The sequence below is a fragment of the Haplochromis burtoni genome, unplaced genomic scaffold, assembly GCF_018398535.1.
Source record: "Haplochromis burtoni strain Fernald_Lab_line unplaced genomic scaffold, NCSU_Asbu1 Contig_138, whole genome shotgun sequence".
NCBI classification, from domain to species: Eukaryota; Metazoa; Chordata; class Actinopteri; order Cichliformes; family Cichlidae; genus Haplochromis; species Haplochromis burtoni.
This window is the reverse complement of record NW_024582499.1, coordinates 1251205-1273488: the sequence shown is the minus strand read 5'-3', so window position 1 is coordinate 1273488 and position 22284 is coordinate 1251205. Positions and strand designations below refer to the sequence as shown.

General features: G+C 43.7%; 1 protein-coding gene across 5 annotated transcripts in view; it reads right to left on the bottom strand.

Annotated features, from left to right (window-relative positions):
• The window catches only part of plxnb3 (plexin B3), a gene marked incomplete at its 3' end in the record, with an annotated part of 88624 nt that overhangs the window by 7548 nt on the left and 58792 nt on the right, over window positions 1-22284 (bottom strand). For all 5 annotated transcript variants that reach the window (XM_042224455.1, XM_042224459.1, XM_042224458.1 and 2 more), the window contains 19 exon segments: window positions 29-160; window positions 246-411; window positions 490-666; window positions 749-885; window positions 968-1070; window positions 3567-3718; window positions 4015-4184; window positions 4993-5083; window positions 5179-5292; window positions 7380-7496; window positions 7578-7686; window positions 7780-7888; window positions 8153-8312; window positions 9066-9198; window positions 9430-9530; window positions 9684-9812; window positions 13507-13686; window positions 15703-16426; window positions 16593-16997. In XM_042224455.1, the coding sequence (XP_042080389.1) occupies window positions 29-160; window positions 246-411; window positions 490-666; window positions 749-885; window positions 968-1070; window positions 3567-3718; window positions 4015-4184; window positions 4993-5083; window positions 5179-5292; window positions 7380-7496; window positions 7578-7686; window positions 7780-7888; window positions 8153-8312; window positions 9066-9198; window positions 9430-9530; window positions 9684-9812; window positions 13507-13686; window positions 15703-16426; window positions 16593-16981 (3393 nt within the window). In that variant the 5' untranslated portion in view covers window positions 16982-16997.

The following is a 22284-nucleotide window of genomic DNA, read 5'->3' as shown; positions in this document are numbered from 1 at the left end:
GTTTGACCCTTTTAATCATGGGAGGTACCTTGATGCTCTCATAGTGGACTCTGACGTTATCAAGCTGAAACCAGACACCCTTAACTTTGACCTCTGGGTTCACTCTGGGGGTCGGGCAAGTCATCTGAGAGGACGACAGGATGGAGCAGCGCTCTGATACCTGAGAGGCAGACGGGGAGGTAAAACAGGCGTGAGACAGGCTAAGAATTTTAAAAGCTCGTCTCCGATTGGTCCGTTTGTCTTACCGTTGTCATGGTGCTGTTAAAGACGAGCTGCTGCTTGGAGGTGAGAAGAGCCAGTCGTTTCTTCCGTTTCACCCTTTGTACCTCTAGAGGCTCCACCCACACAGATATGATTGGCTGCTGCACCACATCCAGGTTCCTGCCCTCCACTCGTATGACACGCCCACCCCTAAAACGGTCAACAGCTAATTAGCAGGTGTGCGTGTGTGTGAGGATCGAGTGCAGGTGTAAGGCGACTGGCGCTTACGCGTAGAAGCTCTCGGCAGGTATGGCGCTGGTGATGACGGGGTCTTCGAGGTAATGGAAGGTAACGTTTGGAATAGTCCGCTCGGCTTTACCAAACAGAACCCGAACTGGGACGAGACCCGTCCGATTGCTGGAACCAGTCTGACACACCAGCTGCGTGTCATTCACCTCTTCAACTCTGAGAACAGGCGAGGAGACAGACAGTCAGGCAAGTAGTAGTATTGGTGCTGCAGTACCAGAAGCCGTGGCGTTGTACTTACATGTAGCAGGGCTGGGTGCCCAGGAAGGCGCTCAGGTCAGACGTCTGCCCGGTGAGCAGCTGTCGTCCTTTGATGGTCAGCCTGGTTCCTCCGGAGACGGGACCTTTATTAGGAATGAGATCCTGCAGCAGGGGATCCTGAACCACAACATGTTAGACATCAGATATACCTTTATACTGGTGACCAGATACCACGTAACACTGGGCTACTCAGTCTTACCTGATAGGTGAACATCTTTGTTGACCTCCCACGAGTTGTTCCCACAGTAACCAAGATGGGCCCTTCTTTCTGCTTCCCACTAGGCTGCAGCTCACACACAACCCTGATGCACACACACAAACACACACAGAAAAAGCAAACATGAGCTTGTGTGTCTCCATGCAGAGGAGGACAGCTACACCGACTGTGGAAGATTCCTATTGGTGGAACAACACTGGGAAAAAAACAACTTTTGTTTATTCCTTTGAGCTCTGAGTCACCATAACCACATCCCAACTGTTCTGACGTGTGTCACTTACGTGTGTGTTTATCTATTTATCCAGTGACTGTTTTGGAAAGTCAATTTTCAAGGTCAAAATCACATATTCTGATAACATAGCCCTGCTATAAGACACACTCGACTCGCTGCAGTCTTTCTACACCTACACGACAGATGTCACACCTCAGAACCTGATTGGTTCCACACTGGAATAGAAATGGAAAAAGTCAACTCAGGAACCAAAGTAACCATCCTCAGAACTTTCTAGATTTTTAAACTGCTGTAGCAGTCTCATCCTCACTCTTTTTACTTTTTAAAACATTTTCTTTCTGATTAAGATAATAGTTAGGGCTGGATCAGGTGACCCAGAAGTACCTGTGCGACAACCGTATAATAAGCAAGCCTGGTTAAACCCTGTGAATCTCATTTATCAAATGCACTGGAGCATCCTTCATGGAAGCAAAGGAGATGATGATAACCCACAACTCAACGAGTGCACCATAAGACTATTAATGAAAGCAAAGATAAAATATCTGACACAATGATGGAGGCCAGCGTGTAAATTACAGCTGCGGCTTCCATCTTTTACAATAATGCATATGCTTTGAACTTATAATAGCCTTTTATTAAAATCTGCGTGTTATCTGTAATGTAGATTTAGAAATATAATAAGCTTAATTAAAATGATCAAAGTGAAGCGAGGGTTACAGTGTTACACTGGCTATGTTCTCATTTGGGATATTTCGGGATTAGCATCAATTAATTCTATTTCAGAGATGCTAAAAGCCTTAATATGGTTAGGAGATGTTAGATTTAACAATATTTCTTAATACCAGCATTTTATTTCACCAGCATTGATGTTACATTATATTGTTCATAGTTATAAAGCCTCCATAAAACATCAAGCTAAGAACACATGTTTTTGTAGTCGCTCTACTAAAATTGTAGTTTTATCACAGAAGACCAGCGTCAACAGAATTCACTGTCACAAGCTTTTGCATCTTTTCTTGACCTTGTGACATTTTCCATGAAGGTCAAATAAGATGTGACCCAGTTCTTTTTTTCCCCTTGTTATTTAGCCTCGTTCCAACCTCGAGGAAGCGTTAACGTGTTTGTCTTTACTTGGTAACATCAAGCTGAAGTTGAGATAACAACATAAAACTAAACTGATAAAGTTTTAAACTTTGGAGCAGGTCCCAAAGTTCCTAAAGATACGAAATCCCCGAGGCTGAGTTGGTGAAAGTATTCTAAAATTAAACAAAGTCATGCGGAAGATTTCAATCTGATAGCTTATTCAAATAAAGCACGGAGGCTAAATCAGAATGGAGATTTTGCTCCCGAGGGAGTGAGTTCAAACAGAATCAGTTCTGAAGAGAAAAAGGCTTCGCTCCATAAAAGCTTGTGTTTGAATTTTCTCCCTGTGTGAGCATCAGATAGATTTGTCTCCTGTTAAAGGTTCTCCCTGATCTAAATCGAGGCTCTGAGGATGGGAGGCGTTATGCGCTGTACAGGTTGTAGAGCTCCTTAGGGCAATAAAGAAAAGTGACTCAACGGGCTGCTAGTGTCACACAGACAGGAATAAGAATATTTGACTATGTTAGAGCTGCTGAAAGGAAATGAGAGAGGACACGTTAGAGTGGCATCCTTGGAGGATTTCACCTGATTCTAGACTTTTTCTGTTTCGAGGTGTTCACTGAAGACTGTTTCAGCGCTTTAATATGAGACATATGAGCTCAATCGAGCACTGAAGCATGGCTGGAAGTGTTTCTGATTTTATTATGATGTCGAAAAGGTGACCTGTTACTGTTTGGATTTAATAGGTCATTTCACGTGTCAGAAGTCAGTACACAGCTTTGTGATCACATCCACAGTACGAAATAAAATCGTAAAAATGCAGAAGTGTCTTAAACCTGCATGGTTTCTAATGGCCAGCAGGGGGCGACTCCTCTGCTGCTAAAAGGAGCCTCAGTTTCTCCATCAGATCACACATATGGTTTAAAAACACCAAGATGGCGACAGCATAAAGACTCACTTGAGGCTTCTTAATAGGACTTCACTAACCAGTGGGTGATGTCACGGCTGCTACGTCAGTCTACAAGTGGGTGTCTGTGGTTTTACACCATTCAGAAGAATATTGTTGGATTGAAAACTTCTGGACTATCATCATCAAGACATCGAGAATCCCAGTTATTGATATGTTATTGTGCTGAACTGGTGACTGCCAGGTTTGTTACAGAGCAGACAGAAAGGGAGGTCTCATCACATCTCTCTGTGATTCAGTTATGTGCTGAACGTTTGCATAAATGAATCCCGTAAACACTAATGTAATCATCATGTTACCTGGTGGAGATCTTGTAACCTTTAGACTGAGGCAGGCATTGAATACCCGCCACAGTGACTCCGCCCACCACATCCTCATACTTCATGCCCAGGTTCGATCCTGTGATCGTCACCAGAATGCCGCCCTCTAGAGGACCGGAGGCAGGCTCCACCTGCAGACAGACAGGTAGAAACAGTTTGAACGAGCTCTGCAGACACACAGACTGATCTTCTGATCATTATAAAAGGACGAGAGACGGAAATCTGCGGGAGAATTGTAGGAGCACAAAGATGGCAGCTGTCCTGCCCCCAAATAGCCAATAACCACCTTTGAAGCTGCTTTTATTGGATGTGACTGATGATTCTGTACATGCAGATTCTAGGTCCCAGTGACCACAGAAATTAAAGTTTGATCCAGTATGGTGCACAGTTGCGGGACTTCCTCTACATGGACTTTGACGAGACCCACCTTTGTGATCTGAGGAGGCGGGCAGGTGTCTGCAGGTTTACTGGAGCAGGTTTGGCTGTACACACAGCTCGGGGCTGGGCTTCCAGGACACCATACACAGCCGTACTCTTTAGGCACCGCCCTGCACTGTGAGCAATCTGATTGGCCAGCTGAGCAGTCATACAGCTGGACTGTATATTAATAAGAAAAGGAGACAAATATCATGAATGCATTTCTCTTTCTGTCTTTGTGAAAACATTAACCCCCATCCTCACCCACATGCTGACTTTGGTCAAACACAGTGGGCCTCATCACTGTGTGAATGCATGAGTCTGTGTGAGTGAGTGTTTTTCACTCAGACTCAGACTGCATGCACAGTTATAGAATGACACACAGCTGTCCTAGAAAATGTTAATGCAGATATTTAAACTGAATAATACTAGTAGTGATATTAATACCAGAAACAATATCAAAAATAGTTAAATCTATAGTTGCTCGTTTCTAATTCTAATAAGCAATTGATCTTTTATACTATATAAAAAAGATCCAAAGACTTAATAAAGATAATATCTGAGTTTCAAATGTTTAAATTAGAATTATTAAAATGCTTTAACATTTAAAACCATTCATTTTCTAATGCTTTGGTATTAGAGCTGTATGAAATAACCATGAAATTGATGTCCTTTCATCCTTACTGCTGAACCTTCATTTCTTGGCAATATTCCACATATGGTTTCAGTAACTGCAGCGAGGCTTTTGTCGTAGGTTGGAGCTTTCCCTTTCCCTGCTTCCTCTTCCCCTGGTCTGTGTTTATTTTATGTATCACATACAGTTCAGGATTCAGGGGACACAACACTCTGATTCACTAGTAAAAACAGTAGAAACTTGTCATGAATCCAAGTGTAATTTCATGTGTGTACTTATTTTTTGTGTAAATATTAGTAAAGGAGGCCCACGCCCTCAGTGTGCACTACATCTGCACACAGGTAAGGCTCTTACGTCGGAGTCCAGGTGAGGCATCAATGCGTCGTTCCCCTCTCCGCAGGTAGACAGGAGCAGAATACTGAAGTTGACTGACTGGATGTTGAAACTACAGACAGTGGGACAGGTGGACAGACAGAAATTTAAATATCAGCTGTGTGGTTACTGCCATTAACTAATTATCTGTTTGCGTGCGTCGCTTACTTGATGCTGCGTGCAGGTGAAGGTGTGCGTGTTGTCGTGCATTTTCTCCACAGAAGCTGTCAGATTAGTCCGGGATCCTTCGATTTCAACAACACACACATACGGAGCTTCATCCTGCAGAGAGACCACACACAGACACTCAGCTGTTTGATTTTAGTGATTCAGGTCAATAGAACAGACCAACGCCCGAAGGCTGGTACCACGAAAATAGTTCAACATACCCGGGATACCTTTGCCTTATCTGGTTACATTTCATCTAAACGGCCAATCTCTTTAAAGTAGGTACCAGACAAAGCCTGGGGGCTAGAATCAGCCAGCCACTGATTCCAGTCTTTGAAAATGTGAAGGAGGGTGTATAATCTAGACTTTTAACTGTGTTTTTAGAGCTTGTACTACTGATAAAAACCTCCCCCACGCCTATTCATACTACACGAAAGTAAATACGATATATATAAACAATTAAATAACAGAACATTTCCGTTTTTTCACTACTACAGGAATTCATGATTTTTACAGTGAGTCCACAGGAAAAACATGAAAAAAGAAAAAACAATCTGTGCACTGAGCTAACAAAAGTTTTACACATTCATTTCTTACAATTTAAGCCAAAAGTATCATTATTGTATCACACAGACAAACTGAGATGTATTGTTGAATTTGCACTTTTTTGTTGTATTAAAGCGTCTCAGGAGTTAAGTGTGTGGTTAAACTGTGCGGTTTCTCTGATTCGGTCCACGATCACAGTGGGCTGTATGTGGCTCATGATGTAAAATGAATTTGAGATCCCTGCTATACTCTCTCACTATCTGCACACAGAGGTTCACAGGATTTTGCTGCGTTGGAATGATTGGTCAGTAGGCGGTGGTTTTGCACATGTTGATCTTGTTTCTTGTTAAGAAGAGTAAACCAAGGTTAACCCTAAATAAATTCACCCGAAAGTCCCAAATCATAAATTGCAGCACACGCTTACGTTTTATTAGCAGACTGATGGATGAACATAATGTAGGAGGTCGTTTATTTTAATTGAAAGCAATACTTTTTAAGTGCATATTATCACAGTAACATGATGGAGCTGCAGCTGCTTTCAGGATTAGTTCAAAGCTGAATTTTTATCTGATGTTGGAGGTTTTTTGATGACAACAGCTCTGAAGATGAAGAAGTAACTGAGGCTGCTGATGAGGATTCTGTGCCTTTTACTATTTACATTCAGAGTTATTGCAGTTCTTTTCTAGGAGTCTTTATTTTGTACAAACGGTGGTGTACCGCAGGGTTCTGTAAGACGGCTTGTGGCTTCATAAATGTCAATTTACATAAGAATGAAATTAATTCATCCATCCAGCAGCAGCAACCTGATAATTAGCTCAGACTAAAACACTGAAAATGAATTTATGATTCTCTCAGCTGCCTCGAACTCGCTGCTGTTAACAAACAAGCAGATATCGAGTAAAAATTTCCTTTTTGTGGAGCCAGAAGACCCGACGCACTCCTGGAAACACCTGCCTACAGCTGCTGCAGACACAGATGTAGAAGCACGATGAGGAGCCAAGGCTTACGGAAACTAACAGAGGCTCCTACACTCTTCAGTCTCTGAGCGTTTCTTCTTCACTCACCTCTCTACGTGTTCATTCACCACTTTGCATTTAATTGTTAGTTATGATTAATCTCTGGCTCTTTTCCACAGTCTGGTTCTGCTGGAGGTTTCATCCCGCTAAAAAGGAGGTTTTCTGTCCCACTGTCACCAAGTACTTACTCATAGGGGTCATCTGATTGTTCGGGTTTTCTCTGTAATATTGTAGGATCTTTATCTTACAATATAAAGCACCTTAAGGAAGACTGTCTAAATTGAACAGCATCAGATCGGCTTCGTGTTTATGTGCACGCCACACTCAGACAGAGAACAGTGTAGCAGTGCAACCAGATACAACGACCAGGCTCCAAGAAAAACAAAAGCTCTAACTTGGTTACGCTAAGCGTCACTTTTTGGGAGATTACAGCAGATGTTGCGGCACCAGACAGTCGAAACATGAAATATCAGTCTGATCTGACTAATGTTCATCCACTTCAAACAAAGACTGTTTTTACAGTTTTAGACATGAAAAACGTTTTTTTGGTGTTTTGCATTAAACTGTTAATGGGACCATTCGATTAGACTCCATTTAGATCCCCGTCAGACTGAAATGAGGTCAGAGACGCAGACTTACAGTGTAGACGTCCAGGTTTCGTCCCCGCAGCACCACTGTGGCGCTCAGGCCCATGGGAACTAAAGCAGAGCTCTGTAGGTCGTAGACTAGCGGACAGGAAGTAGGACCAGGAGAGTCCTGCAGACAGAGAGGAGGCGGGGTTAGAGACAGGCTGACAGACAAAAAGATGGAGACAGACGGGGCAGCGGGCCGTCTTACTCTGTGGTTGAGGATGATGTGCTGGTTTGGACAGCTGTGGTTGTGAGTGCAGAGTTGATCCAGAGGACACCAGTTACAGCGCCACACACTGCTGACACACGCCAAACACCTGAAACACACACCACGGCCTTCAGCGTCTCCTCCATCACTGATTTAGATTCAGATAAACGTACAGCACTGTCACTGTGCCTACGTGACTTACTGGGAGCTCTGGTTCAGTCGGCTTACAGCCATGCAGTCATAGAAGGTCATGTTGCCCGTTGTGACGGTCACATGACCAAACATCAGTGACACGGGCAGGATCATGTGATCTGCAGGTGAGAGGTGACAGAAGTTACACAGTAGCACACCTGAATGAAGACGTTTTTACTGTCACTGCGTGCTGCACTCGGACTCTGTCACCGGCGCTCAAACTGCTGCGTGCTGTAAAATGCTTCACATGCAGTTAAACCTCCTGATATTTTTGGCAGACTCATTCTGAAACACTGTGTACTGGGACACACTAAATCTGTTTCTGGCATGCTAAGTAGGATGGTATTATGGAGGATTGGAACGCGCCCACAGTTCCTACTCACCGCTTCCTGTGGGCAGAGGTGGGAGGTGCTCCGGGGCAGGGGATTGGCAGGTGATGCTGTTTCCCATGACAATGGCAGGCTGAGGCGGGAGGAGCCCGAAGATGCAGGACAGAGACTCCTCCTTTGCGAGGGCGGGAAGCTGGGGGACCGACAGCGTTACCTGAGAGACGAACACAGAAACACGGTTACTGCTTTTCCATCGGGACGCTTCTCTCTGTCTCTAGAGCAGCTGTGTCTCGTATCAGCAATCCTTCCATTGTCTTACTGTCAAAAAAAGAAACACCCATTGACAGTTTGGGGTCTTTCTATTATTTTTCTTTATTTATATATTTTAGGTTTACAAACGAGAACAAAACCACTTCTGTGCTGGCTGAAAAAGCTCACAGTGTTACTTTTTTCTCCTTCTATTTTAAAAATAAACAACTTTACTTCACATCACAAAATCTTAAAAGGTTCACAACCACGGTTATTGTCTGAATTCATTTCACTCAGACCGCAATAACTCCTATGTTTGCGCTGATCCTTATAAACCCTGTGAAGATACTCGGTGAGGCACTAAATATGAAGATGTTTCGTTCATCCTGTCAGCGCTGCAGCAGTAAACAGCTGCTGCAGATGTTCATCGGCTGCTGTGAATCTTGTCTGAAGGATTGGAACTGGCTGGACTTGCAGTGCCTCTGCAATAACACACAGCCAACACAACAACACAACTGTGTTGAAACAGAATCAGCAACCTTCAGTCAATCAGAGAGCTGCTGAACTAGCACCTCAAGTTTTCTTTCAACCTGGACTGATACAGACACCTGCCAGCAACACCTAAGGGTGCCCTGACCCAGGCTGTCATCACTGCGGGAGTGGCTGACTGCATCATAACGCTGTCAGTCAGAATCAGATCAAAACAACAGCAGCCTACCTGCGTCTGCTCTTCTTTGCTGTGATTGGCCGGCTGCAGGCTCTGCACTGTCACGCACTGACTGGTTGGTTCAAAGCTCCAGAGCCAGTGGTTGGACTGCAGGTGACGCTGACACTGATGTTTCCGGGAACATCTGCACAAAATACAAACATTTGCAGATTAGTAACAGCAACGTCAGAGCGATGTCACATCAACGTGCAGATGCTGCTGTGAGCAAACCAAATCTACTACACTTTCTTCTTCTACTGTCAGTCAGACTTTTTACAAAAAAAGTAAAAAGTTTACATAAAGTTTACAAAAAGATATAAAGAATAAAAATGTACTTTTAAAAAGTTACAAACCACCAGCCGACAGGTAGACCTACCTTCCCTCCAGGACACACCAGCCACAGTACGGGTCTCTGACAGCGAGACAGGAGCGACAGTCTGTCTGTTTCTCACAGGATGACACAGGAACCTTCGACAGCTGGGAGAAAGACAGGAAACAGTTTGTTTTCATTTTTTCTTAAATGAATCGTCTGATTGGATATTGGGGACAAAAGGAGGAAGGAGGAGAGGGAAAAAACTGAAGAAAAGAAAGTGAGACAGGAACTGAGGAAGGAGGTCGACTGTCTCTCACCCTGCTGTTTGTTAAAACATAAACATGTTCCTGGCTCTCATCCAATAGGAGATCAGCGCTGACGGCACTGCCACTGTCCACCAACTCGCTGCCATACAGATGGCCTGACTGATTGGAGATCACCAACACCTGAAAAACAACAACACAGGTGAGTCCACAGATTCCGACACTGTTCTGTTGCTTGGTTTGTGTAACCTCAATCCCTTTCCTCACCTCCTTTCCTTGTGTCCTTTATACCAAACAACAAATTACACATTCTGTTACACACACACATATCAGGTATTCATATCTTGTGGGGACATCTAATTGACATAATGCTTTCCCTAGCCCCTCATCCTAACCATAAAAAATGAATGCCTAACCCTGACCCTAAACCTAACCATAACCCAATTACAATTGTAACCCTGTCACTAAAACAACATTTTGAGTCTCAAAAATGCCTTCAAACTTGTGGGGACCAGGATTTTGGTCCCCACAACCATAGTAAACTACACACTCTCTCTCACACACACACACACGACTGGAGAAAAGCAGAACGCTTGACAGCAGATTTCTAACATAAGGTATGAATACAAAAGAGAATCATTGTCCTCCCGCTATGTCTAATGCTTCTTTTAAACATCACAGGTGAAAAGACATCCACAGAGGGGTACACCTGTGCCTCCTCTAATCACGGTTCCTACAGCAAGCCTCGCGTCTCCAACTTCAGGTACTGACAAACCCCTTAAGATGGCATGACTGACTTCCAGATCAGAGACACGGAGACAGAGAGAAACAGGTTGGCCCTGGTCGGACCCTCCCTGCTGTCAGTACATCTCAGTGAAGGGCGGAAAATTGGCTGATTTCATCCCAGTTTCACTAATTGGCTCCATCCACACCCTGAGATGTTCTGGATCTGTACTAATGCCACTAAAACACAAACACACATCTCTGTGTACTGTTCATTGTTTATTTATTCTGAGTACAACAAAAGAACGCTCTTTCTCTGCTGCACAGTATTTGTCACTGAATGACTTTCCTGCTCGAGCGATGAGACGGGATCCTTTCATGTGGACTCCTGCTGTGCCGACTGTGTGAAGTATTTTGAAAAAGTTAACTCAAGACGGAGAAACTCATGTCAGCAAATATAAAACGTCTAAGAGCTGAAATGTTGTGACAAGTAAAAATGATGATCATCAACATTTAATTTCAGTAAAGTGACAACATGAAAGCAGCAGCGCCTGCTGCCGCTGCGGCAGCAGCAACAACCCGCCAGCAGGTGGAGCTGCTTCACCCCGACAACACCCCTCAAGGCACCTCCACTATCAGCAGCGTGTGACAAAGAGAACAATTCAGACAGTGAAAAATGCAGAAAGGAGGATCGTTTGAGTTTGAACAGACTCGATCCTGCTGTGCCACATCCAGTTTATTTTTTGTCTTTTTTCATTCTTGCTGAGATGGAACAGCAGCATCCTGACAAAGTAGAAACTCTGGAAATCTCTACCATATCTCAGCCACTTCACTCACTGATTGGTCAATTGTGTGCAAGTATAAAGGTATGGCAGGACTTTAGTGTCTCTCTTATCCCTCTGTGTTCAATCTTCACTCAAATACTTTTGTCACATTTCATGTGTACAGCTGTGAGTTTGTGAAACACTGAGTTTTTTAGAAGAATTGAAGTACTGTTACTGCTTTTTCCTGTAGAAATGCGAACCTGTCTCCTGGATTTCACCTAAAGGCATCAGGGTGTAAATCTGAGTTCAGGAGACACTTCTGCACCGCAGACTGCAATAACCTAAAAACACAATGCTTAGTGGAGTTTAATGCTGAGCATTTTCATCATCACCGTCTTCTTCTTTTAAACAGGATGCAATGAGGAAAGGGTTTTTCTGACTGGGAAACTGAGGACATCACAGGTTCATTTATGTTTAACAATTTAAAAAGACAAAGACTATCTTCTCTGACTGTTAAAAGAACCATATTTGTGTTTTAACAGTAGACGGACTAGTTCTTACATACTGCTTATCTACTCAACTTGGGCATTCAAAGCACTTCCTACAGCATTTGTCATTCATCCATTCACACAAGCACTTTCTTCTACACCTGAGTCCTTTCTATCTTACATTCACACACATTCATGCTCCGATGAACGCATCAGAGATCAGCTTGGGGTTCAGTATCCTGCCCAAAGATACTGAGACATGCAGACTACAGCAGCCAGAATTTGAACCACCAACCTTCTGATTAGTAAATGACTTTCTCTACCTCCTGAAGAACAGCCACCCCCAGTCATAATGACCTGAATAACCTGAAACAAGTGAGTGAGCCCACAAAGTCTACAGGGCAAAGGAGCCAGAGCTGCTTTCACATCGATTTCTATATAACTAGAAGTCCTTTTACAAGCAGAGGAGTCAGGAGTCACTGTGCTTCTAGTATACATCCGCACAAAAATTCAAAACAAGTGCGGGGACTCTGCCTTTAGATATGTTAAAGTGCAGGAGGAAAACATGTGCATATGTGTTTCTTTAGTTCGGATAGCCTCGGGTGCCACGCCCACAGAAACACTGCAGGAGCGTCACATGCTGGAGAAACTGGTGCTTGAGCACCTTTCTGATAGATTCACTATTTCACAATCCCAACAGAAGCACAACAGTTAACATGTGCCCGGGTTCGCCGCGAAAAACGTGGTGTTGCACTTGTACATGCCTCTTGTTGTTGATTGGTTATTGGTCCCTCAGGTGCACTCTGGGTAAGGATCCAGCAGGAGGCCCTGAAACATTTACAGTGTGTGTGATTAAATATTAACGGGGAGAATCAAAGCTCTGCTGTTTACCTCGCTGAGGCTCCGAGGCAAGATTAGAGCTCATTAACGCACACACGCACACAAGTTTGTCCTTCTAACTTTGCGAGGACTATGAGTCACACGGTGCATTCCCAGGACCCTTACCCTAAACTTGAACTTGATAAAAACTTCGAAATGAAATGGAAAAAAAATGCCTCTTAAGGTGTCCCGCAGCGAGAACAATTGGGTACAGAATCTCATCACTTTTCAAATGTCCTCTCTAACAATGTGTAAGACTGGGTCCTCATAAGCCACATGTACAAGTACACACACACACACTTACACCCAGTTAAAAGCTTCAGGGGTGTCCTGCTGGATTCTTACCAGACTGCACCTGAGAGACCAATCACCAATCAACAACAAAAGTCTGAGCATGCTCCCATGTGACCCTTCCCACTCTTCCCAAACGCACCACACCCTCGAGCTAAACGCCTGTTAGTCACACACACACACGCATACATAGAGTGTATCATTGTGTTGCTTATAAAGAGCTTCAGGCTACAAGCTGCTCTGTTCAGTGTGTGTGTGTGTGTGTGTGTGTGTGTGTGTGATCATTTTCCTGGTGCTTCTCTTCAGACCTTCCAGTTACAACATAAACAGGAAACAGCTGATTCCTCCCTGTAGCTAGAGATGGAGACACAAACGCCTAAACAGGCCTTTTCACTGCCAAGTAAAAACCACTCTCACCAGCTGGTCTCTTAGCAGCTCCATTAGAGTGGAGGGGTCTGAAGCCTGTTCAATTAAGCATTATTCATATATGCATTTGCTCCCCAAAACTTTTCATGTGAGAGTACAAACGGTTTTATACTACAAGTAACTGTCTGCTAAATTCACAGCAGGGAGATTAAGCATCATGTGTCTTATCGCTCCATGTTCAGCCACAATCTGCACCATTTCAGCTGTTGTGTGGGACATGTGGGAAAGGGTAACTGAGGTCAATGGCCCAACCGACGCCGTCTACTTCATGTGTGAAACGGCTGTAAAACATGTTGGTGGTGTCACCTTTTGCAGTTGTCCCTTTCTATCTCCCAGGAAAGCGATGGTGTGGCCCGCCTCAGTTGCTGTGGTGACAGCGGTCAGCTGTATAGTGGAGTTGACAATGGGCGTGGCTTTGAGGGGCACGGCGCTAGCGATGGGGTTGGGGGTGTGTTCCCCTCCACAGGGGTACTCTGAGAGAGAGACCTGGTAGATGAATAAACAGAGAGAGAGAAGCCAGTGAACACAGGTATGTGGTTAGCCCTGCTTTATCTGTTTACGTCTCTAAACACAAACAAACACAAACAATATTGCTTCCATTCACCAAATACAGGCCATTACCATTTAAAACTCGTGCTTTTTTCCACTCAGCCTGTCACTTTAATCTGTGTGTTTTTGCTCTATGTGGGTCAGCTCTGTGTTACAAGCTCTGTGTTTGAGTGGCAGCTGTCTGATGATAAGTCCAGATGCTGAAGATAACCACTCTAATCCACACACACACTCACTCACACACACATAGTATTAAGGTCAGCAGCGAGGCAGATGACAACCATCGACAGCTTCTTGCCTAAAGCAGCTGCTAATCTGTGATGTCATCACATGTAAAATGTGATGTCATACGATGTTCCACTTGGCCGACCAGGACCTCAGCGATCCGTGGGATCATCTTTGGACTCTCATTGGAACAAGTTTACTGTCCCATTGTTTTCAACTGTCACCCACACTTCTGTACTGCACTCTCATTACTAGCAGTAACTCTAACTCTGTCATCTGCAGTATCTGGAGTTTATATTTGGCTCTATCGCTCTTTGCTTGGACCTACTTCTGAGAGCAGCAGCAAAGACAACAGATTGGTCAACTTTATTAAAAAAAACATGAAATTAAGGATCTGGGGTGGAGGTGGGTTGCAAAGTGACTTGCAGATCAGAGCAACCATTGGGAGGGGAAAAGCAGCTTAAAAAGCATGTCCTATATAAGATTTACCATTTGGACATGTCGAACGGTAAAAATCAGCTGATTACAAATAAGCTCGACTTTGTGGTCTACTTGAACTGAAGCTTTGGCATCGGTTTTGGTTTGGTATCAAATCAACTTTGCCACAAAGTTATTGCATAGAAAACTGAAACCACAGCTTTCATTCGCTTTAGGAGGGGCTACCTCCCCCCCCTTAAAAAAAGAAAAAGAATAATAATGATTTGCAAAATCAAAATACATTATGCATGTATTATGTGCACCAAGCTAGTGAGTGTTCCAGGTAAGGAGGTTACTCACAGCCAGTAATGGTAAGTGTTAAATCTACATTAGTGCTTTCTATCCAGCATTCATTCTCCGACGGATGCATCGAAGAGTATCGATTTAGTATCTTGCCCAAGGATATTTGGTATGAACACCACCAACCTTCTGATTAGTAGATGACCTGCTCTACCTCCTGAGCTACAGCCACCCCCAGTGCCAATGCTGGGTGCAACATGTTACTGGTACCACATTATATTTTTCAGTCATGCAGTAATGTAATGAGTTACTGTACAAAATTCAGTAGTTACACTACAGTTGCAATTATGTCATTACTTGCATTACAAAGGTTCTTTAGTTCTGTGCACACTGAGCAGATAGAAAGAAAAAAACATTCACTTTTTCTTCTGCACCCCTACGCAAAAAACAAACACCTCGCTTTGATTGTGTACAAGGAGGAGGGAAATGGTTTAGTGGTCAACAACATTTGTTGAGTGGTGATATGGAAATCGCTTTTATTACAAGAGCATGATTATATAAAGTGCAAACTGTGTCCAGGACAAAAAATGACAGTGTTATACCGCTAACATCGACTCTTTGTGAGCATCTGCACAGACAGCATGCTAATACAGAGCTAACGAAGAAGCCAGTGTGATGTTAAAGCTGAGTGTATGCTGACCCCAGGCCTGCATCCAGAGCCTGAGCTTCAACAGGTAACAAAGGCAGCGATTAAGTGACGCAGCCTCCACTCCTGTTCATGTTTCTACAGCAAAATCATTGTGACAATGACTTTGAAGTCTCATTGAGCTGGTTTCAAACTTTGCTTTGTTATGTCGGCTTTGTGTTCTTACATAGCCTCAGGTTTACATTGTGTTTCAGGTCACGTTACAGAGTAGCAAGAAAGTAACGTAATGAGTACTTTCTCTGGGGACAAATTCATAGATTACTTTATTAATCACCCCAACACTGCTGAGGTGTTTGTGAGTTTACCTTCGGCAGTTTGAGACATTTTGATGACACGCCGTACTCGATGTAGGCCTCCTCCTTTCCACCGCTGCCTTGTCCTCCCTCTGTGTAACACACTTCCTGTGCTCTCCGCAACATTGTGTCTAACTCCGCCATGCCATAAATGCAGAGAGCTGAACGATTTGTTGCTACGGGCGTGGACGCCTGCCCCGCTGCCATGACGACAAACAGGTGAGGTTCACCTGAGTGGTTGCCTAACCATGCACCCTGTGCCAGGTTATACCCACCCTGGCACAGCAGCGGCACCTCAACGTACGAGTAGAAGCTACGATCAGAGATGCAGAGCCTGGAGGCATAAGTCCGGTACTCCTTCTTGTGCCGCCGTGAGAACAGGAAGTAGACATGGTTGCCATGGACAACAGCCTTCACAAAGTGGTTGTTGTAATCGGAGTAACTTCCTACAACAAGTTTTCCAAGCTCCTCCTCCTGAGAGAACGCTCTGCGGGGTGGAACCACTGGAGACAGCCGCCGTGTCGTGATTGGTGGGATGTCGCCAGGGCCTTTGCTAGTGTAGCTTCGACCAACCAGCATCAGACGCAGCACGTCACCATCCCCACCCCCTTCCTGCTTATTTTTCGTGGTTATTACCACGGCAACAGTGGAGACACCTGGAGCGTTGGCTGCGACGTACTGAGTGTCAACGGGATTGGACGTCTGATAGATGAGCTGAGAAATATTGGACAGACTCCTGCAGAGAAAGACAGGACAGAAAAGTCATTCTTCATACGTGTTTTGGCTGATCCAGACATCAGTCACCGTTGATACATGCAAAGAACAGATACAGTGTGAGAAAAATGTATTTGGATAAACTCTGGGAACACAGTGAGGAAAACTAGCACAGTAAACTGACGTACCTCTTTTCACAGATTCCCTGGAACAGTGATCCACAGACTATCAGACTCCCTGGCTCCGCCCCCTGCCCCGTCTCCATCAGCAGCAGTTTGTTGTAGTTGTCGGTGTCCTTGGCTGATGGACATTCCTGGAGCACGATTGGTGGGAGGCACTCTGGGGAATCCCGGTAAGGGCCGGTCTTTACGTGCAACAACACCTCAAGGTCAGTGGTCAGCTGGTACAGATTATTGACCCCGCCCACATAAATATGTCCCGCTCCAGGATCCAGGAGCAGGTGCGACAGGGGGGCGCCCTTCAACTCCACATGTTTCGAGGCATCCACAGGTTGGGAGAAAGGGGAGAGGATGTGGAGGAAGAGGAGGAGTGACGGGGGGATGGAGGAGGCCAACATGGCAGCTCCTCTTTACCTGAAACAGATTAAAGTTCAGGAGAATTAAAACTTGTGAAAAGGAGCTGCTTATGATTATTCACTGGTCAGCAGGCCCACTTGCAGTTAATCTCACTGCCCGCTGGTCAAAAACAGACAAAACTTGTTTTTCTTGTTTTATCTGTCCAAACCCTAAAGATATTCCCTTTACGGGGCGATCTGGTGGAAAAAAGGAAATGAAATAAAACCCTCCGAGAAACTGAAACAAGACAATATTGTAGATTTTTGAATTGTGCAGAAACTGACCCCAGATCTGAACTTCACTGTAAAATTTGAAATCCACTAAAGAATGTCTTCTTGGCTTCACCGTCCGCCCACAGAAAGTCAGCGGTCTGTCTGAATACAAAACTCAAAGCTGTGATTGCATCTTATTTCCACTTTCTCCCCTGCAGCAGAAAACCTCGCCCGAGTTTCAGAGCAGAACTGAACCATGACTGTCTCAGATTAAGGTGGAGAAACACGGATCTATTTCATACCCCAAAAAGAAAAAGAAAAATCTTAAATATGTAAAATACACCTGAGCAGGTGAGGCTCAGCCCTGCAGACTCGCTGCACCGTTTCTCTTTCTCTCTCTGAAGTTATTAATAAAATATTTTTGCTGCTTCACACTTTTCATCTGGCGGTCAAACTGTAGTTGCCTGTAGTAACATCACCATGGCAACAAACCGGTATCCACGGCAACGCTGTGAAACGACTCAAACCTCTGGTGGGTTGTTTGGTTTTTATGACAGAGTGGAGTTTTAAACTGGTGTCAAACTGGTTTCAATCTTGCGGGTCCTTCTGTGTCTTCAGGTTGCATCACTCTGTCAAAGTGTAAAATATTCCTGTTAAATAATCACGGCTCAGACCTCATTCCTCTTCTCCTGAGGATAAATCCACGATCTTTCCTCCAGCTCTCCCACTACTGCTACAAACAGCCTCCGCCTTCACTTCACCTGAAACAAGCTGATTTACTATACAGCCGAAACGAGGAGAAAGATTCACTATTTAAAGATGAAATTTCAAGCAGCACAAAAAGTGTTCTTCCAATGCTGAACATTCAAACGGTTTTATTCACAGGCCGCCTACAACAGACACGGTCAGCAATTAGTTAGCTGTTATGGGGTTTGTTTTGTGGAAGGCAGAAGTAACCATATACTGATGAGGGTGGAGTACTACGTTATCAGCCTTCGTAGACTGCAGGGGTGACTGGCACTAACACAAAACCTGCTAATTAGTGCTGATGATACTTTTGTTATTCCATCTGTAGTCATCTCTAATTGGTTGTGTGGCTTTAAATGGAAAGCCACAAGGCAGTGAGAGTAGCACCACCTACTCACAGAGCAGAGCATGTATTATTACAATGGCTGTGTTATTGATAAAGTCAAAGATAGCATGAATGGCCTGAAACAAGCTGGGGGTGGAGGTGAGGTTGCAAAGTGGCATGCAGAGGTACCAGTAACCTTATGTTGAACAGCTTAAATATAATGTTATGTATAAGATTTACCAACAGGATGTACAGAGGGGTTTCAGGCGACATCAGCTGGCACTGAATTATGCATCTCTGCCAAATTTGCATGAATTTGGCTCCATGGCTGTGATACAATTTTAACTTTTGATATTAGTCATATCGTTTATAAGATAATTACATTAAATGACTCTAATAGTGTCATTTATGCTTAGCTTATGCATGTATGTGTGTACATGTTTAGACATCTTTGTGAGGACAGAAACTACTATACTTGTGGGGACCAACAGTCAGTTATGGGGACAAAAATGTCCATCCCCAGGAGTTTGACGGCATTTTTGAGGCTCAAAATGTGGTTTTAGTGTCAGGGTTACAATTAGGTTATGGTTAGGTTTAGGCTGAGGGTTAGGGTTAGGCATTCATTATTGATGGTTAGGGTTAGGGTAAGGACCTAGGGAAAGCACTATGTCAATGAGATGTCCTCACTAAGATATGAAAACGAGTGTGTGTGTGTGTGTGTGTGTGTGTGTGTGTGTGTGTGTGTGTGTGTGTGTGTGTGTGTGTGTGTCATTATTAAGGGATAAAGCAGGTTTATTTGTACTGTAAATCTGGGCATTTTAACACAGGAGTCTATGGGGGCTGACTCGCTTTTTGAGCCAGCCTCAAGAGGCCATTTGCACTACAGTTTTTGGCGCTTCTACTTGGACTTCATATCTCTGTCCCAAGTGGTTGCCACATGGTTCTATCCAGTATGTGTTGGAAAACACGCCTGTTTAGATACTCAAAATATGGAGAGAATGCACACAAACAGCTTAGCTTGTCCATCGGTGTAATAATGTGTAAACATTTTCAGTTCAGATATAATCTGTTTTGATTTTCATTTTTACCTTATAAAGAGAAGCCCAGGGTTTTTCTTTGACTGGTATTTTCAGATAGTGGGGCCAAAAAAACTCCCAAAACTCGAGCAGAACCATGCGCAGGAGGAACTGTTTGGAAACATTTTTGCAAATCTGTATATTTTTTGCTTAAAGACAACATCAAATAATCCTGGCAAATATCCAGTCTTTCAAACAACCATCAGGTCTAAATCAAACCGCAGCAGTTAGAAAAGCCAAATTCTATCCATGACATAAACTCACAGTTATGACATTCGATCATCAAACTCCCAATAAAATGGTTTTTAATCTCCTTTTTTTAACAAAGGTCAGTCAGATTAATCTTGAGCACTAATGTGGTCAAAGGTTTTACCACAAGCCTCAGAATTTCCTCGGAACGCTTTCAATCAGTCGTCTTTTTCTCGACAGCAAAACAGATCTTTAACTCACATTTCCACACAAACAGCCAGCGCATATCCTCTTTTTAACAATATTCCCAGTTCGGTAACAAAGAGGACTTTCTTTTGCTTTCTCGACACGTCAAAACAGCCACACATCAGATCTGATTCAGCTTCATGCAAATCAGAGGAAGAAAAACTCATTTACATCTGTAGTCTCAGAAAATACCACAAACTGTGGGTTTTACTGTGCTGTGGCGTGCCTCTGATTAGAGCCTGGGACCTCCAAACCAAAAAATAAATCATCAGGATTTTTCCTCTTAATCCAGCTGGAGCCTGAGGGAGACAATACACCAGGCGTGCACCGATTGTGAAATTCTGGGTCAGTACTGTTTGCAATTTTCAAAATAAAAATCTGCATCCTAGTATATACATATACATATAACACTCAGAGGGTGATTTCAAACAGAAAGCCAAACATTAAGCCCCGATTAACACTGATTAACAGTATTGTTAATACATCACATGTGATGACATCACATAAAAGAAGGTCTATGAAACATGAATTAAGAAGTTGTTTAAAGGAGGAGGTTACTGATTTCATCAGTCGTATCTCCTCAGGCAGGTTGTTCTAAAATCGAGGGCCCTGATAGCAAAAGCACAGTCACCACCCAGGAGGATCGACATATCTGGTATGTATCTCAGGCTCAGACTCAGATGTACTTTTAAAGGGATCAGCAAAATCTTACAAGTTGACTCTATAAGCTTACAGATAGTCAAAGCACAGAAGTCAGGACTGGGGTGAAGCTCTGCAGTCCACCAAAACCAATAAAACCCCAGCTGTTGCATTTTGAATGAGCCAGAGGCGAGAGAGTAACCTTGTGTTTATACGAGTGTGGACAGAGTTGCAGTAGCCAAGCCTGGAGAAAACAAACATGGGGATGACTTTTTCCAGGTATGACAGTGAAAGCTGTGATTTAATTGAAACAAGACCAGGCGGCTTCTTTGATGTGTGCCTCAAAGCTGAATCAACTTGTGCTCACAAGATCCTGGCAATGGGCTTCACTTATGTGGACCAGGGTCAGGGTAATGGTCGCAGGGCGCAGGTAAAGTTGAGTTGGAAAAAAAAAAGAGACTAACATGGTGGGAAACAGCAATTAGGCTCTTAAGGTCACCGAAACTCATGGGAAGGTACACTGCATGGACAAACCTACTGGGTCACCTACACATTACACCTCACCACCATAGAAACCCAGCCATGAAGCTCCTGGTGTGTAGTTTTTGTGCAGCTCAGCACTTGGTAACAACACTCTTTAACTTTTCTGCTGAATTGCTGTGCTTCTTAAACACTTTCCACGTTCGAGTTCAGTGACCTGTTAAAAGTGACTCATTGTAAAGGCAATCGGCATGGCTTGGTGCTTGACTTTATACACCTGTGGATATGAGGCTGAAAACATTTTAGTCCACATATCTGTATGTTGTGAGAGTAGCGAAGAAAAAAGATTTAAGATTTAGCTGAATGGAAATGAAATTGAAATTAAATAAAAATAGGACCTAGAATTGAACCTTGCGGTACACCACGGTTAGTGTGAACAGCAGCTTAAACACAGCAGCTTTAATGCGTTTTGTGCCCACCAAAGGACAAACTACAATGTGAACTTCAAGGCCATTTTAAGACACGTTTAACAGCTTCTCCTTCATCCCTTTATCAGATACCTTAATTCAATCACACAAACAGTCTCACTGAATCTGGTTCATACCCAGTGCTTTATAGCAGTGGGCCATGTTTCCATCACTGATACTTGGTGCCATTTGCTTGGCACCATGTGAGTATAAGTCAAGTTATTCACTCGTAGTAAGCCATAAAAGAGGTGGCTTTATGTGTCAACTGACAAGGTTTTTTCTCTCTCTCTCTTTCATTTGGTTTTAGGTCCTGTGCAAAGGTGGTTAGTTGTGGTTGTAATCGGTGCTCCTGTATAAGAAACACCTCAATGTCAAGCGGGGCCTTTGATGTGCCACAGTCTTATAACCATCCCACAGCTACACAGACACTTTTTACAAATACACTGAGACACTCAGGTAAGGTGAACATAGCTGTAGGGAACACACGACCGAGGTAACGAGGCTGGGAAAGTAAAACTGAATACTAAATACAGAGACAAAGGCTACCAAAATAAAACAGGAAATAACATTACAGGAACAGCTAACACAGAGACGAAGGCTAGACAGGGTACTAGGGAACATGCGGGAGGCGGACCACTGTAAATATAGACCTAAAGAGACAAAACTGAGTACAAAAACAAACAATACCTGTAACTGGGGATATATATACTAGGAATCAAACTAAACATAAGACCTTATGAGTCCAAATACAAAAAACGATGGGTCAAAGACCATCTCAGACCGCAAAGGTACACCTGCACTTGCCTCAAGGCACACCATTTGGAGATCACTGTTCTCAAAGATAAGAATTAAAACCAACCAAATGCAGTGTCCTTGATGCAAACTCATTTTCCAACAGGGGGCAGTCGCTTAAAATGGCATGAT